The 15,352-nt window shown below is 36.5% G+C and overlaps 3 protein-coding genes across 6 annotated transcripts; 1 reads left to right on the forward strand and 2 right to left on the reverse strand.

Moving 5' to 3' along the window:
* Nucleotides 1-131: 131 nt before the first annotated feature.
* LOC145228558 (glycogenin-1-like) lies at nucleotides 132-5,450 on the forward strand. 4 transcript variants are annotated; one of them, XM_080093642.1, is made up of 10 exons: nucleotides 132-371; nucleotides 454-586; nucleotides 678-852; nucleotides 918-1,080; nucleotides 1,144-1,270; nucleotides 1,348-1,451; nucleotides 1,604-1,776; nucleotides 2,353-2,616; nucleotides 3,038-3,190; nucleotides 4,302-5,450. In XM_080093642.1, the coding sequence occupies exons 1-10, from the start codon at nucleotides 362-364 to the stop codon at nucleotides 4,662-4,664; spliced, it is 1,665 nt and encodes a 554-aa protein (XP_079949768.1). In that variant the 5' UTR covers nucleotides 132-361; the 3' UTR covers nucleotides 4,665-5,450. The 4 variants fall into 4 exon arrangements, with proteins under 4 accessions (XP_079949768.1, XP_079949769.1, XP_079949770.1 ...); XM_080093643.1 differs by having other exon boundaries at nucleotides 133-371; nucleotides 1,604-1,683; XM_080093644.1 differs by lacking the exon at nucleotides 2,353-2,616 and having other exon boundaries at nucleotides 133-371.
* Nucleotides 5,451-5,484: 34 nt separating this feature from the next.
* Nucleotides 5,485-9,919, reverse strand: LOC145228560 (atypical chemokine receptor 3-like). The gene is made up of 7 exons (XM_080093647.1): nucleotides 8,737-9,919; nucleotides 8,201-8,363; nucleotides 7,397-7,615; nucleotides 6,901-7,100; nucleotides 6,591-6,732; nucleotides 6,176-6,375; nucleotides 5,485-5,911 (listed from the first exon to the last, which is right to left on the reverse strand). The coding sequence occupies exons 1-7, from the start codon at nucleotides 8,946-8,948 to the stop codon at nucleotides 5,746-5,748; spliced, it is 1,302 nt and encodes a 433-aa protein (XP_079949773.1). The 5' UTR covers nucleotides 8,949-9,919; the 3' UTR covers nucleotides 5,485-5,745.
* A 132-nt stretch (nucleotides 9,920-10,051) lies between these two features.
* LOC145228559 (structure-specific endonuclease subunit EME1-like) lies at nucleotides 10,052-15,064 on the reverse strand. Its single transcript, XM_080093646.1, has 2 exons — nucleotides 13,897-15,064; nucleotides 10,052-10,405 (listed from the first exon to the last, which is right to left on the reverse strand). Exons 1-2 carry the CDS (start codon nucleotides 14,986-14,988, stop codon nucleotides 10,112-10,114), a joined length of 1,386 nt encoding a protein of 461 aa, XP_079949772.1. The 5' UTR covers nucleotides 14,989-15,064; the 3' UTR covers nucleotides 10,052-10,111.
* Nucleotides 15,065-15,352: the final 288 nt, after the last annotated feature.

Here is a 15,352-nt window from a genome sequence, read left to right on the forward strand (position 1 = left end):
CAACACTTTTTTGTTAAATAAAAGTGAGAAATTCGGAAAAATTAAATTAAACGCCACGAAAAATTATTTGCCACGCCTGAGTGCGTCGCGTGTTTGCCGGAGTGCAGGGAAGGTCGGTGGCGGTTTTGTACCGGCATCGGTGCGTGATGTAATGCAGCTGTCGTGGACTCGTGGTGGTGGATGGCATGTATAGACTCATGTGTTCCTATGGAATGTACGTGATGTGCTGATAAGAATATCGTGTAGCTCTCAAACATACCACTATTTTTAGGCCTGGTGTTCTATAAAAGTGTTTTTAGGTCATAGGCCATTTGGAATTGTTGTGTTTTTGTTTTATTGTGGAAAACTTCGTGACAGAATAATGGGAAAAGGTATGTGTTGACTCACTTTTTACAAATTATTAATCACTTGAACCATTATTTGAATGTTACTTATTTGTATGATTAATTGCAGAAGCGTTTGTTACACTTGCTACTAACGACACTTATTGCCGAAGTGCAATAGTGTTAGCACAGTCTCTTCGAAATTGCTGCACACAGAAGGAAATAACCATATTGATCACACCACAAGTTTCACCAGAAGCCAGGTTTATATATATATGCCGTAAACCTCTAAATAAAGATTTAAGCATGCTGTGTTCAAAAGAGGTGTGACATTAAACTGGTATTTGTTTTCAGAGCAATGTTGGACAAGTTTTTTGATCAAATTTTTTGTGTGAATGTTCTCGATAGTAAAGACGCAGCAAATTTGGCACTTTTGAAACGTCCGGAATTAGGTATTACCTTTACAAAACTACATTGTTGGAATCTAACTCAGTACAACAAGTGTGTCTTTATGGATGCAGACACAATGGTATGAGATAGAACTCGTATGTTTACATTGGATGTTTTGAATTTAGTTTTACTTTCGCTTGACAGGTTTTAACCAACATTGATGAATTGTTTGATCATCAAGAACTTTCTGCCGCCCCTGATGCAGGATGGCCAGATATGTTTAATTCAGGTGTCTTTGTATATGAACCGTCCTATGAGACCTACATGGCTTTAATTCAACTTGCTGAAGAGGAGGGAAGTTTTGATGGTAGGAGTCAAATTCAAAAATTTGTGTAGCATAAAATAATCACATTGCCTTCTTTAAATTAAGGTGGAGACCAGGGATTGCTCAATACATATTTTAATCAGTGGAGAACTTCTGATGAAAGAAAGCGTTTGTCATTTTTGTACAACATGCACAGTACATCTACATACACTTATTCCCCTGCTTTTGCTAGGTGTGTTTTTTCTGTCCACATTTTTTTCTGCTTTGGGTGACATGACTGCTCATTTTTATAGCTCATTATTTCAACAGGTTTGGAAAAGATACCAAAGTAGTACATTTCCTTGGGCAAGTTAAACCATGGCATCATAAATACAGTGCAGAGACTGATTCCATACAGCAAATGGATGGCCCAGGTACCAATAACTAAACATTACTTTGTACAAAATAGCTTTCAAATCTAATTTAAAAGAAATTTGTTTCTGTTTGTAATGAAAATATAAAAGTAGCATATACTCAAAGGTCTGTTAGCCATAGTTTAGACTGGGTAATTATCATCTTTTTCAAGGTATACATGAACAAGCATTTCTGTTGCAATGGTGGCGCCAACTGACCCAAGCAATGAAGCAGTTTCAAGACTCAGAAAAGGTTGAACCAGTGTGCAGTGAAGTTTCAGCTGACTGCACCCAACACATTTCATTCCACTCTCACACTTCTAACACTAATGTTATTGAACATGAGGTAGATTGCTGTGGTTTTATGGTTTTGGTGATATTGTTGGACAACTTGGTGACGTTTTTTTTCTTTTTGCACAAATTGGCAGTTTTTTTATTGGCACTTGTTTAGTTCTGGTCTTTTCTGCTGCCTGCTTGTTTCTGAAAATGCTTAGTCATTTTCTGTATATGTATAGGTTTATTGCACTTTTTGTTTTCAATTAAATTTTACGAGCTTGAACACTTGATACCTACCACATAGAATGGTACTGTAAAATTTGTAGGTTGTGAAATGTTGACTGATTTACAAATGACACATCACTGTTGTTTTTAAATAGGTTTACAATGCACAAAGTAGTATAGTTTTGCATGAAAGTAGATATGTAGCTGTTTATATTTTCTATTAGTACTTTTTTACACTAACTGGAGCCAACATTTCTATTCATCAGAGCACGTTTTGCTCATTTGTTGAGCATTTAGTCTCCGGTCATGAAGTTTCCTGTTTCCTAAACGCCGACTACCAGCGCAAGCTAATTCATATTTAACGTACTAACGACACTAGGTCTGCATTCATACAGTGTAGTTATTTGCATGTCGCTTTCAGACCAGCGCTTTGCCGCAGACATTCCTGCGTCCACAGTCGCCCGAGCGCGACCCGCAGGAGGTCGCCATAGAACAACAGGTGGCTCATCACCGGCAGTGGCAAAACGCGCAAATAGATTACACGGGTGTCGACAGCTTTTCCAATATCCAGCAGAAGCTAGACAAGGTGTTACTTGGTGACGAACCGGAAAAAAATGAACAGAAAAGTGAGAACCCCGCTCCTGTACAGGTTGAGCAGTCAAAAGGTTCATCAACTGATGAAGTGGTGATTGGTTATTGATCAAAGTTAATGTTTACCGTTTGTATGTTAAATCAACGTATTTGTCGATGCATGTGTTCCAATTTTGTTCTTTTTATGTTAGCCTGCTTTCCGTATCTGCATCGCACTTAAGTTGTTTCTTCGTCATCGTGAATGAAATCAAGCATGTTCCTTTTTTAATTTAATACATATTGTTGGCAGTAGCAATTAGTGATCATCGTAAAAAAGGGTTAGAAAGCTTGCGTAATAATTGGAGGTATCATTAATTTCACCAACTTAACCTGAGCCACTGTTAAAAGGGTATACTTTTTCCTCTCAGGCTTTGAACCCCTAAACTGATGCACATTAGAATTTTTCTTATCCATTACACTAAGCTCCATGTTCATGCAGTACCTGTAAGTTAATAATCATGACCGATGCACCACAGGTTGCGGCGGACAATTCTCCTACAATCGTCACCCTTAGCGACCACCAACGTTGGAAGTCTGGTGCTATCGACTACATGGGCCAAGATAGCTTCGCTAAGATTCAAGCAAGGCTGGACAGTGTTCTTATCGGATCAACAAACAGAAAAACCACGGTAACTATAGTTGCTATTGAGTTTATTTTGCCTGGTTAGGGGGAAATCAAATTGAAACAATAACAATAAAAACAGTACGACGACAAATTGAGAGAGGTGCGACACCGCTTTAATAACGTAGTTGCCAAGACAAACGTGTAGGTTCTTCTAGACTTAAAAAAAGTTTTTTAACCATAGCTTTGCGACTAAAATCTACACAGGCCTCTCTTTAAGCGGCGATGAATATGACTGAAAATACATTAAATATGTGAACTTCTTCAACAAATTTGTCGTTCAACTGGTGTTATGTTAAACAAAATACTAGTTGTTGTTTCAAGAACTTGTATTTGCTGACGTTTCGTCCACCAGAACGGTTTCCATACATTTTCCGCTGTTTCCATACATTTTCGTCTCTGTGCCCGCTGTATTATTCGTTCATTGCTCTGAAGAAGTCCTACCGTTCTGGTGGACGAAACGTCAGCAAATACAAGTTCTTGAAACAACAACTAGTATTTTGTTTAACATAACACTAGTTGAACGACAAATTTGTTGAATATCCAACCTGGTGGACGAAACACCTGTTCAGTATTTTCTATGTGAACTTCTATTAGAACCCGAGGAGAATTATATGACGTTTTTTGGGGCTATATGTATTAAAACATTGCTCCGCCTCCTTTTGTCAATTGGTTAAGAAAAAAAAAACTTACCACTTTGTAATATGTATTATTTTACCTTTTTTATTTAAATGAAAACAGCTGTTGATATTTGTCATGAATAATTTTTCCTGGACGGAGCACTGTTCTGAAATACTAAACCCAGCAGGTTTATTAACGTAGCCAGGGAGTTAGGTGTCCGATCTCCTTTTTAGCAAATTTTCTAGACAGTAAATATACCACAGCCATAAAACTTATTACATGTAACTAACATTCAACCAAACTGGCGTAACAGAAAGACGCTGTCTTAACAATCTATGTATGTTGGTTTTTGCCTGGAATTTTACATACTTTTTTCGACATCGCACTGGGAATAATTTCTAATTTAAAAATATTGTGCCCGACACGAAAAATTCTGGATAGCTTCCTGCTCAGGTTATGTGTATTTTTTGCATAATAAATGTAACACTGTTTAAAAGAGTGAGGCTCCGTCGTCATCAAATGCAGCTCCAATAAAAGTTGGTGGTGCAAGCAACCTCAATAACAACAATTCGACTCTTCCGGCAGTAAAACTCAAACCCGTTGTACTAAGTCCTGATCCTGTCAACTCGTTTGCAAAGTTGAAAAGTCGAAAAGTGAAGTCCGACGACACGGAAAACTTGGATGTTTCTTTAATTGAAAAGGATGTAAATTGTGAAACTGATGTTGTAAACACAAGCACCGTTGCCCCAAGTATCATGATAAGCACCGCACCACGTTGTACTATTCATACACCGACCAGTTCTAAACCCTCCACCAACTCAGCACTGCTAACCACGTCAAAAGTATCCAACCGAAAATAGTGTTTAAATATCACCTATAAGTTAACTGATAATAAACTGCGGGTGTAGGGGCTATAAGAAAAAAACACCCACGAAAAAAAACATTTAGATGTTTTATTTAAACATTTTCCGAGTTTAATTTTATCTGATATTTATGAAAAGAAATATTTGCGGATAAAAACAAGTGGACTTAATGACAAATTGTTTTGGCGAGATAAATTTGCCACCACATAAAAAAGGATTGCTGGCGCCCATTGTGTCTTGAGCTTCGATCAAAACTGTGTAAATTAATTGCTGCAAGCTTTTAAATGTTTTCTTGCATTGAGTGAAAAAGTTAAAATGTGTACGATCAAGCGCAAGTATTTCAGGCACTCTGTATTATTTTGTTAGAAATCACTCTTACACAGCTAATGTGCTAATTTTGACGTTGTTATTGTGTTTAGTTGATCAAAAAATATTACTGTTGTGTTCTCGCATATTAAACAACTTAAGTACGGTGCTTGGCTTTGCTAAGTTTGCAACTGTGTAGCACTGTGGATTATGGTTCGTTTTCAACCAAAGTTATATCTTAGGTTTATATAGCTTCATACCACTGCTTAAAATTCCGCACTCAAATAACACATTAGGTAATCTTAGCTATTGTTGTTGGCTTCGCTGAGCATTCTACATTGTCAGTTTTTTCGCATTTTATGTTATTCCACACTTCTTTGTATATACGTCGTACGTTCAAAATTTTAATGTGTTTTTTTTTTTGTTGAAAATTTTACACGATTTAAATAATTTTAACATTTGTGGGGTTGATTTCTATCTTTTCAATTTTATTTTAGTAGCATTGATTTTCATGTAATTGCAACAGCCATATGTTAAATTTAGTAGCATTGATTTTCATGTAATTGCAACAGCCTAATGATAAATCACAAGTTAACGTTAGTTTAAAACAGTCCGAGCACAACCACTTGTCAGTTCGGGAGGGTGCGGGATACAAATCCATGTTTGACGTTGGCCGCTATCAGCATTCCAGAATGCTGCAAACGGCATTGTCAGCTGTTTCTTGTGACGTGTGAACACGCGGCCATCTCGTGTCTTGTGCGTGTCAATTAATTTACTGCCCTGTCGCAGTTTCGGTATTTTCCCTTGGTCGGTGGGTAAAGTATGCCGCTGTTTTCATTGAGATGAAATCGGATGTCTTAGAAGCTCGCTCCACCACCGAGTAAACAACTGTAGCAAATGAGGCGAGGATTTGGTGCTTGAAATTTCTCGTTAAACACCTAGGGAAGAGTGGTATGAGAAATAAATCACACGAATCGTTGTAGCTGCATAATGCGAACATTGTAACTAAAACTAGGTAACCCATAATATGCGACAGCAAACAGAATGAGAAATCACATGGTAAAAGTGCATGCCTAAATATTCCTAAATTAAATCCGGAAAACATCTACCTTGCGTATTGCATGCATCTTCTGAGGGTCAAATTACTACTGCAATTCGTTTATGTTATATAGTTATCCAGGTTTTAAAGAGGTAAAACTCACATGTATAGAAATGGAAAAGCGGCATGATATGCAACCACACTAAACTTGGTGTAGTGAAGTAGAATCGTGCAAGTTTTAGGTGACGCTTCTATTCCACGTATCCGTCCCATGTCAATCACGTGATATGGAATCCAACAGATCAGAAAAAGACAGTTGAATGCAATTACTGTCATCATCCACTGCCCAGTTGATGAGTCTCTCTAAAAGGTAAAATTTTAGGTGCTTATGCGGTTAAAAATGTGACACTAGCAAGATATTATTGTCTGAGACTTTACTATACTCATTTTAGGCGAGTTATGCCAAGGCCTCTTGATCGACGCAAATAGGGAAAACAGTACCCAAAAGAGCGTAAGATAATAAAAAACGAGGCATTTATGTCAGTATTCCATGTACTTCCTGTAAACAAATAACTTACCTGGTTGTTGATAATAGGTTGAACTTGTTTTCTATATCGATATAAAGCAAGAGCTGAACCAAACATTGATGCGAGCGGGAGAACAAACAACAAAACGAACCGAACGTACAATATGTGAAAGAACCCAGGAGGCTCATCATGACTGTAGGCAACAAAATAATATTGTAAAAAACTTTGAGAATGGTTACCGTTAATTGCTAACACCATAGCGAGAAAGAGACTAGAAATAATTTATGATGCTCTCTAGCGCCACCAAATAAATGTACAAATATGCTGATTGTAAAGAAACGGATATGACTGTATGACTAACTGGCATGGAAATAGAACTGTAGCATTCCGTTGATTGGGAACAAATTCATCAGGTAGGTCGTCTATTCCGTAAGCAAATCCTTGACTTTCTTGTGGTGCAATAAAATAATCCTGATTTATGTCGTCACCAAACTGGTTGTAGAGCTCACCACGTGATACTTCATAAAAAAATCCTGAGCAGTCTGTCTCATTAAGTTGCAACTAAAAAACACACAAACAATTTGCATTTTTCATATTCTGGCATGTGCGATTTTTAAATTTTATGATTGAGTTTGAAATACAGAACAAACATTACTAGCAAAACCCTTTTTCATATCAGAAGATTGATCCAATTAATTACCAGAGCAATTAATCAAAGTTGAATTGACCTGCTATAGCAAATTGTCATAAAATGACAACTATGCCTAAATGACTACATATGTACAGATTAACCTCACTTTTTAACCGAAGCCCCACATTGTTATGTCTACAAGAGCTTTCACAGGTCCTATACTCACATACTGACAGATTTGATCTCTGGATAGAGGATGAATCTGTGAGCAACGCCCACAAGAGTCAATGCATGCCAGTTGAAAATGTGGTATACTTCCACATATGCAAGCTAGCCAGATCAAAATTGATGAAGTCGTCCTGACTGCTGTCGCTGAACAAGCAGAGAAAATGCGCTGCGGAAATTTTGAACCCGCATATGTGATTGTTCGCTCAATGTTGGTAATCTGTCAAAGACAGTGGGCATTATGAAAAGCAAAATACCAAACTGCAAGTTTTCGGGCCAATGACAAATACGACCTGAATGGAAATACAACACATACGAACTATAGAACTAAACAATAACGAAAAGTCTCTCCGATAGTAAGGGGTAGAAGTACTAACATTGAAACTCACAACAAACAACGTTTACTGAATACCGATAGATGGCGTCATAAGCACCGTTCTTAAATGTGAGACTGGGATAGGGTTACGAACTAAATGTAGGGTTATTTAATTTGTAAGTTGGGTTTATTGCTATTTTCCTCATTCCAGATCTAATAGCACTATCAGACAACATTTTCACACAATTTTACTTTCGAATATTCTTTGAAGCTCTTTTGCGCCCTCCATCGGTATTTAGCTAACCTTTGCTGTTCCGAGTTTTTTTGTTAGTAACCCTTAGTGGGGCGCTCTTACCCCCGTGTCTATCGTTAGTGTTATAATTAGTCTACAATTATTCTGCAATGAAACCAAATTTTTGTTAGAAGTTTGTGAGTTTGAGGTAGCGATCGAAGGTAGTTGTTGGAAAATACAATTTTTGGTCATCTTACCACAAGAAGAAGAATAGCACTGTTGATGCTCGCGGTAGTAAATAAAGTGTGGCTCTTGCAAGCTAGCTCGTTCATCGACCATTTGCCAATTCCATCTTCGGCAATCGTGCACAAGAAAAGAATAAGATACAAGGAGTTTGCAATTATCATCTGAATTAATATCCTGCAAATATTTAGAAGTTAGGCAAAAGAATCATGTGTTTTGTCAATTTGTTTTAAGTAGATACATATCGGCTAATTAGCGAAATTCTGTGCTGAAACTTGAAATATAGCCTTCTAAGTTATTCGAAAAACTTTTATGTTTTTTTAAGTTTGGAACTCAAAGGGCCTGCCGATGTAAAATTACGCATAAATAGGGCCTAGACTCAATAGGCTAAACCAATATTTTACAACACATTAGGTCTTTACTTTTTCGTGATGCCATTTTCAAAACATTTTCTTCATTAAATTTTCTCAGGAAAATTCCACGTCAGAATCATAAAAGGCAAATAAAACATCAACTGTCCTGATTCTGGCTAAAAACGTTTTGAACTTACCATCCTGGTCGACTTTTTAGGTGTTCCCGTAACACAATCAGTACAAAAGCAACCAATCCATTCCCAATTAATCCCAAGCCAACGACAATTGATATAGACAACAACTCAGGGATCCCAGACAGGTCGGCGAAATCTGTGCAAATTCTTACATCGTCCACCAATCCATCATACCCGTTGCTTTCAAGAAGCATATCATCAAGTGCCATCGCCATCCTATCTTATGCTAGTTTGTCTACAAGGATAAAAATGTCTTCAGCTTCTTTTAGGCACAGATGGTAATATTTTTTTCCACAATCGATTAATATAATCGTGTAATTTTAGTCTGACTTCCCTTTCACATAAAATTTGGTTTGTAAAACAGTCTGCAATCAAATTTTTTTGGTAGCTTACTAAACGTAATTCCATTGTCTCTCTTTGGAACCTGAGTCGTTTAAAAGCTAACAAACAAAAGGTCTTCGCAATAAGCGGAAGAATTTCTATGTCCTTGATTGGGCTTAAGTATCAAATTTAGCCAACTTGGTTTGACACTGGTATCAAATATTTCTCGTAGATTACTGAATAACAAAAACATATTTACGAACCAATGAGACTTTTGAAAAAAACTACCTTTCAAATAAGTTTTTGTCACCTTATTTAGTTTTTTGTCTACTCGACATTCCCATGTCAATTACCCTTAAGCCTTTTCCTCCGCGACTAACAATCAACTGCGAGCGGATTTCCTCCACTCGTAAGGTTTTTCTTGTCACCAATTGCACGAAAAGAAAGATTCGAGTCCGAATTGCCTGAGCTGATCTCGTCGGAAGTTTTTCGGTGGCCTGACTTCCGAAAAGTCGTGTGCGAAGGCAATATTAAGGGATCGCTTTACTACGCGGAAATATACGCTCATGCAGATCAATTTCTTGCCAAAGTTTGATGGTCACTAAATTTGGAGCCACCCATGGTTTCCTGCTGCCCTCCCGACTTGCCAAATGCAAACGTCAAACCTCGCACCTGTTATCTTCTATTCTGCACAACACCAATACATTTAGCCATTGCTATTCTAAGCAATCATGTTGTGCTACGTCAGTGTGCCAGTATTGCAAACTTTCAAAATGCAAAAATGTCGAATTCTTTCCGCATTGTTTGAAATCTGTCAAATTACTTTTAGGCATTGAAGACATCGATAAACCACATGCAACCTTTTCACATTTTAACGTCTCCCAAACCTGAACCTTGTACACTAGCAATTCTCCTCGCATCGTTTAAACTTAATATAGCATTCGGATGACGCATATTTACTACATATTGGAGCGTCAGCGCTTCCTATCCAAGATGATTGACAGGCAAAGTTTGTCATGTTTTTTCGCAATCAAAATGTTTAACGGGTACACGATATTTAAAACAAAACCTGATCGCCATCCATAGTTGACAGCATTTTATAAATCCGCTTTGAAAGTTCTGGACCAATACGACGTTGACTCTCGAGGGTTCCTACTCCGCGGCGCACAACAATTTCTGACAGCAGCTTCTCGCCTTCGGCGCTAGTAATGCGGCAATAGGCGCAAATCAAACTTCCCAGCGACGGATATTTGCCCACGATGGCGTTGGCCATGTCCGGGCTCAGGTTATGGAATTGCAGCAGCATTTGCTTCCAAACTTTCTTTGACCCCTCCCCTGTTCGTGTGTCGATCTGCAAGGTAGCAATTGTGCAAAGTTATGTGTGTCACAACTCCAAATGTGGAACCCACAATTTAACTTCATTGCAAATTCTTTATTAGGGTACAGGACTACTCTGCTCAAAAATTTTGAACATGACCAGTATTATATATGTGTTGTTGACATGGAACCTGCTAAATTTTACAGATTAAAAAGAAACATTACCGATTGCAAATTCTTGAATTTTAATTTAATAGATACTTGTAATCAACATTACTAATTATGGGTCCCCTTCCCTGAAGGGGACACATATTGATTTTACTTGAATTGTTTTTTCTTTTTTTTCTTCTTTTTTTTCTTCCCAAAGTTTGTCCGACTCGTTTTTCCATCAAATGTTTGATGGATTTGGATGAAATTTACACAGATGGTAGATATAGTTATGTAGATGTGCATCCCACTTTGTTTTTGTTGAAAACCCCAGTATTTACCCTGCTAGCCCCCTAAAATGGGTTGTTTCTTCCCAAAGTTTGTCCGACTCGTTTTTTCTTCAAATGTTTGATGGATTTGGATGAAATTTACACAGATGGTAGATATAGTTATGTAGATGTGCATTCCACTTTGTTTTTGTTGAAAACCCCAGTATTTACCCCGCTAGCCCCCTAAAATGGGTTATTTTCTTCCCAAAGTTTGTCCGACTCGTTTTTCCATCAAATGTTTGATGGATTTGGATGAAATTTACACAGATGGTAGATATAGTTATGTAGATGCGCATCCCACTTTGTTTTTGTTGATAACCCCAGTATTTACCCCGCTAGCCCCCTAAAATGGGTATTTTTCTTCCCAAAGTTTGTCCGACTTGTTTTTCTATCAAATGTTTGATGGATGTGGCTGAAACTTTTACAGATGGTAGATAAAGTTATGTAGATGTGCATCGCACTTTGTTTGTCCAAAAAACCCTAGTATTTACCCCGCTACCCCCTAAAATGGGTGAGTTTGTAAACAGTGTCAGAATTGGCTGAAATTTTGATAGCTTGTAGAGTATGCCATTTACAGTTGTCGATTGTTGTGTTCAACCCTGTAGCCCTAACATTTACCCCACAAGCCCCCAAAGTGAAAAACAAATTTGTATGTTACTGGACACCACAAACGAAAGATATGTTGCTCAATAGTGTTACAAGGGCAAGCAGTTGAATGTTACTCGTTTGTGACTTTGTGGATTGCTTGGTGAACGTTTTTGTGCCATGGCAGTTAGGGGGTTGTTGCCCTATGATGTCAGAAACATTAACGGTTGTTGCTCAAAACACCTCTAGTGGTCGACATTTTAAACATTGGCGGATTTGGCTGAAATTTTGCAGTACTATTGATTGAGTCATTGAGGTTTCCTATTTTTTTAGTTTGTGTGTCGGACCCCATTAGTTACCCTACTAGCCCCCTAAAATGGGTCAGTTTTTTTAAACAGTGTCGGGATTGGATAAAATTTGGGTAGTATGTGGACTATGCTAATTGTAGGTTTCAATTGATGTGTTTTACCTTGTAGCCCCAACATTTATTCAACTAAACCCCTAAAATAAATGAACTTTTGAAAAACGTCCCAATTATATGAAATTTTGCAAAGTTTATTAAACATACTAAGTTCTCAAATGTTATGATTTGCCCTGTAGCACCACAACTTAACCAACTAATTCCTAAAATAGGTGGCCCTTTTCACAATGTTCGAATTGAATGAAAACCGGACAGCTTGTAGAATTTGCTATATATTTTTTGTTTTACCCCAATATGCCACTACTTACTCCTTCGTTTCTTTGAAAAGGAACGTTAAATAGGACATATAGTCAAATGGGGTAAAAAAAAATTTTGCTGAAGTTGGGGTAAAAAAAACAATACCCTCACAGCTAAACCAAAATTTTTTTTTAAATGTTTTCTTTTTCATAGGATGTATTTATTCTCTACCAATAAAATAAGCCATAAACCATTCTCAGATTTTGTTTGTAGGCAATGTTCCGCAGGTTGAAACAACAGTAGTAAAATTCGTATGTTAAAAAGTCTTCAACAACCTTTAGAAACTTTCCTTTCCTTTTTTTTTTTTTTAAGATTTTTTATTACAAGTTTGGTGTCAATGACATTTGTTCTGTGTTGTGTCATAACTATGACCTATTAAACAAAAAAGACTCTACTTGGCTAGCTTCTAAATTTTTTCAGATATCTTGTTGTTCGTTTTTACCCCAAACGGTTCTATAGGAATGGGGTAATAAAAAACTATGTATTTTTTGCACCCAAAAAATTTTTTTTGCCCAAACATTTTTATTTGTCACCTGGAAGTTTAGAAAATAAAAAAGAAAGCCTATAAAACATGTACTTAAACCAAAGTTGTATAAAATTGCTTTGGGGGCCCAGTTTTAGAGAAATTTTTACCAAAAAGTATACCTGCATGGCTAAAAGTACAAATTGGGATCCAGGCCTAAAGAAAAATGCTACAAAGTAAGAAAAAGAGGTTATCAAATCATTATGTGGTAATTCAAGCAGTTTGGGGTAGAAAATTAACTTTATTTCAATAAGGTTTTAGGTTACATGACCAGTCAGCAAGTGGGTGAGCTCTATTTAAACCTAGTTGCATACCAACAAAAGACTGGTAAATGACAAAAAAGACCAAATCAAAGGCAATAAATGAAGTGCAATAAAGGTACAAAGCCATGGAAAGTCTTAGCACCAATTTGAAAGCGTTTTATTAATTTACAAACAGTTTACTAACTGCTGTAAAGTAAAATTTTGAAAACAAAGAATTTTATGTGGCTCGTGTTTTTTTGGCTTATTGATTGTAACAGAGTTGTCAATGAAATTTCTGTCTTATGTTTGACTTAGATGGTTGATTTAGTTCATATAATTGAATTGGAGTTCCAACTGCCTCTTAATTTTTTTTGAAATGGTCCTAATGTCCACTTGTTTTTTTTTACCCCGACATTGTTTTTTTTTGTACCTTTTTCGGGTTAAAAAAGAACAACAGTTTTTGTCAAATATTTTTTTTGTTTTTTCGTAAAATCAAAACCTTGTCACATAACTACAAAAGTAGTCCTATCAGCTTTGTTGGGAAGAAAAACTGACCTTTTGTTGCCTAAAATAAAAGTTTGGCAACAAAGTTTCAAAAAATTGTTTTTTTACCCCACTTGACTATACTTCAAACAATATCTGGGGTGAATCTAAATTTATATAGTTTGTACTCTACATAGTATTAGTATTTAAGCCCAGTGTCGATCACTGCGTTTTACCTTACAACACTAAACATTCACATGGTTATCTCTTGAAATGCATTATCTACAACTTTGCATGTGTGGGGACCCATGAGTTTCTGCTTGCAGAAACAACTAAGGTTATAAAAGACAGTAGGTGGTATGGGACCCAATATCAAATAAGCATAGGAAATATATCAATGTTTTAAAATAGGTTATAGTGTATATGCAAGGGCAATATGTGCTAAGTAACCCTTCTAGTTAATGGTTTAAGTTGCTGAAAAAAAAAGTAATTGATCACCTTGACAGATGATTTTTCATTGATAAATTGGACATTTTGCCTCTTCATTCTTTTGTAAGGTGCTTCAGCAACAGACTTTGACATCTGCTGCACCAGCAACACAAATTCTTCAAGAGATTCAACAAACATTGTGTTAAAGTTGGAGTTGATTTGCAGCATTACTAATGCATCTTCAATGTCACTGACTGAAATTTCTGGTAAATCTCCTTTTTTATTTTTTTTGTTTCCCTTTTTTTGATCTTTGACACTGTTTCCTTCATTTCCCACCAACTTTCTATATTCTCTTTGTGCTTTGCCTTTAATTTTCCGTTTGTATGACTCGATACCAATGCAAACAAGATGCATATTATAACCAGGATTTTGATTTAATATTTCACATGCCCAATGTGATAAAGAGTTGCACAAGTCATTCTTGTGTGCATCAACCAATAAAACAAACTCATGTACAGGTATAACTGCCAGCATTTCAGGTTCATCCTGCATTGTTTCAGTTCCAGTTAAAGTCTGTTGTTCATTGGCTTGGTAAAAAGTTAAAAGTCGTTTCCACCTAACAGATGGAAAAGCATGACGGCTTTCCTGAAATTTCACATCAGAATCAAAGTTAAGTGCAGCTATTAATTGGTCAGTATCAAACATTGCTGCTATTGTTGAATCAACTTTGCATACAATTCTTTTCAAACACTCTTCTGGTTTCAATGACTTAAGTTCAGCCTGAGTGGCTTTCCTTTTTAGAACTTCAGCTTTTTTCTGATCTTTGTTGGATTGTTTGTTTGACTGCTTTGCACCAACTTTACCCCTGTGGTCAGTGGAATTGACAGACAAATTGTTTGTTGTTTTTGTGCTGTTATTCAGTGCAGTAAAACTTGGTTTTGAATTTGCAGATACTCGTTCTGAAAGAGGTATGTACAGGGCAAGATTTTCTTCACCACTTTCAGAATCAGACAGAACTACTCTAGATTGCTTGTGGACAACAGGTTTATTTTTGTGTGTTTTGTGTGAAATGGAAGGTAACTCATTGTCACTGCTTTCAGATGAAATAGTCCATCCACCACCTTTTGCACTATCCATTGTTTTACATTTACACACTGACATGCAATAAAAACATGTTTAAATTTCTTTAAATAGAATAAATATTCTTTAAAGATTATAAGTACGAAAAAGTGATTCCTAATAAAAATAAAGCAACAAAGAAACACTTTTTTAAATTTAAGTACAGATGATTCTGGTACATTCCAATTCAAATTTCAAAGCTTTTTGTAATAATCCAAAAAACTATGTAGGCATGTAAACAGGCTATAGAAAAATATATCCTTTTTATTCATTCTGATCCAGAATAGAATGAATCACTTTCTCAAACCACTTACACTACAAAACATGATGTCACACTTAAAAACATAAACTGTTTGCATTTCATTCAATTATCCCAAATCTAAAATTGGGCATTGAAAAATGACCA

Source organism: Phallusia mammillata, chromosome 5 (genome assembly GCF_965637545.1).
Source record: "Phallusia mammillata chromosome 5, kaPhaMamm4.hap1.1, whole genome shotgun sequence".
Classification (NCBI taxonomy): Eukaryota; Metazoa; Chordata; class Ascidiacea; order Phlebobranchia; family Ascidiidae; genus Phallusia; species Phallusia mammillata.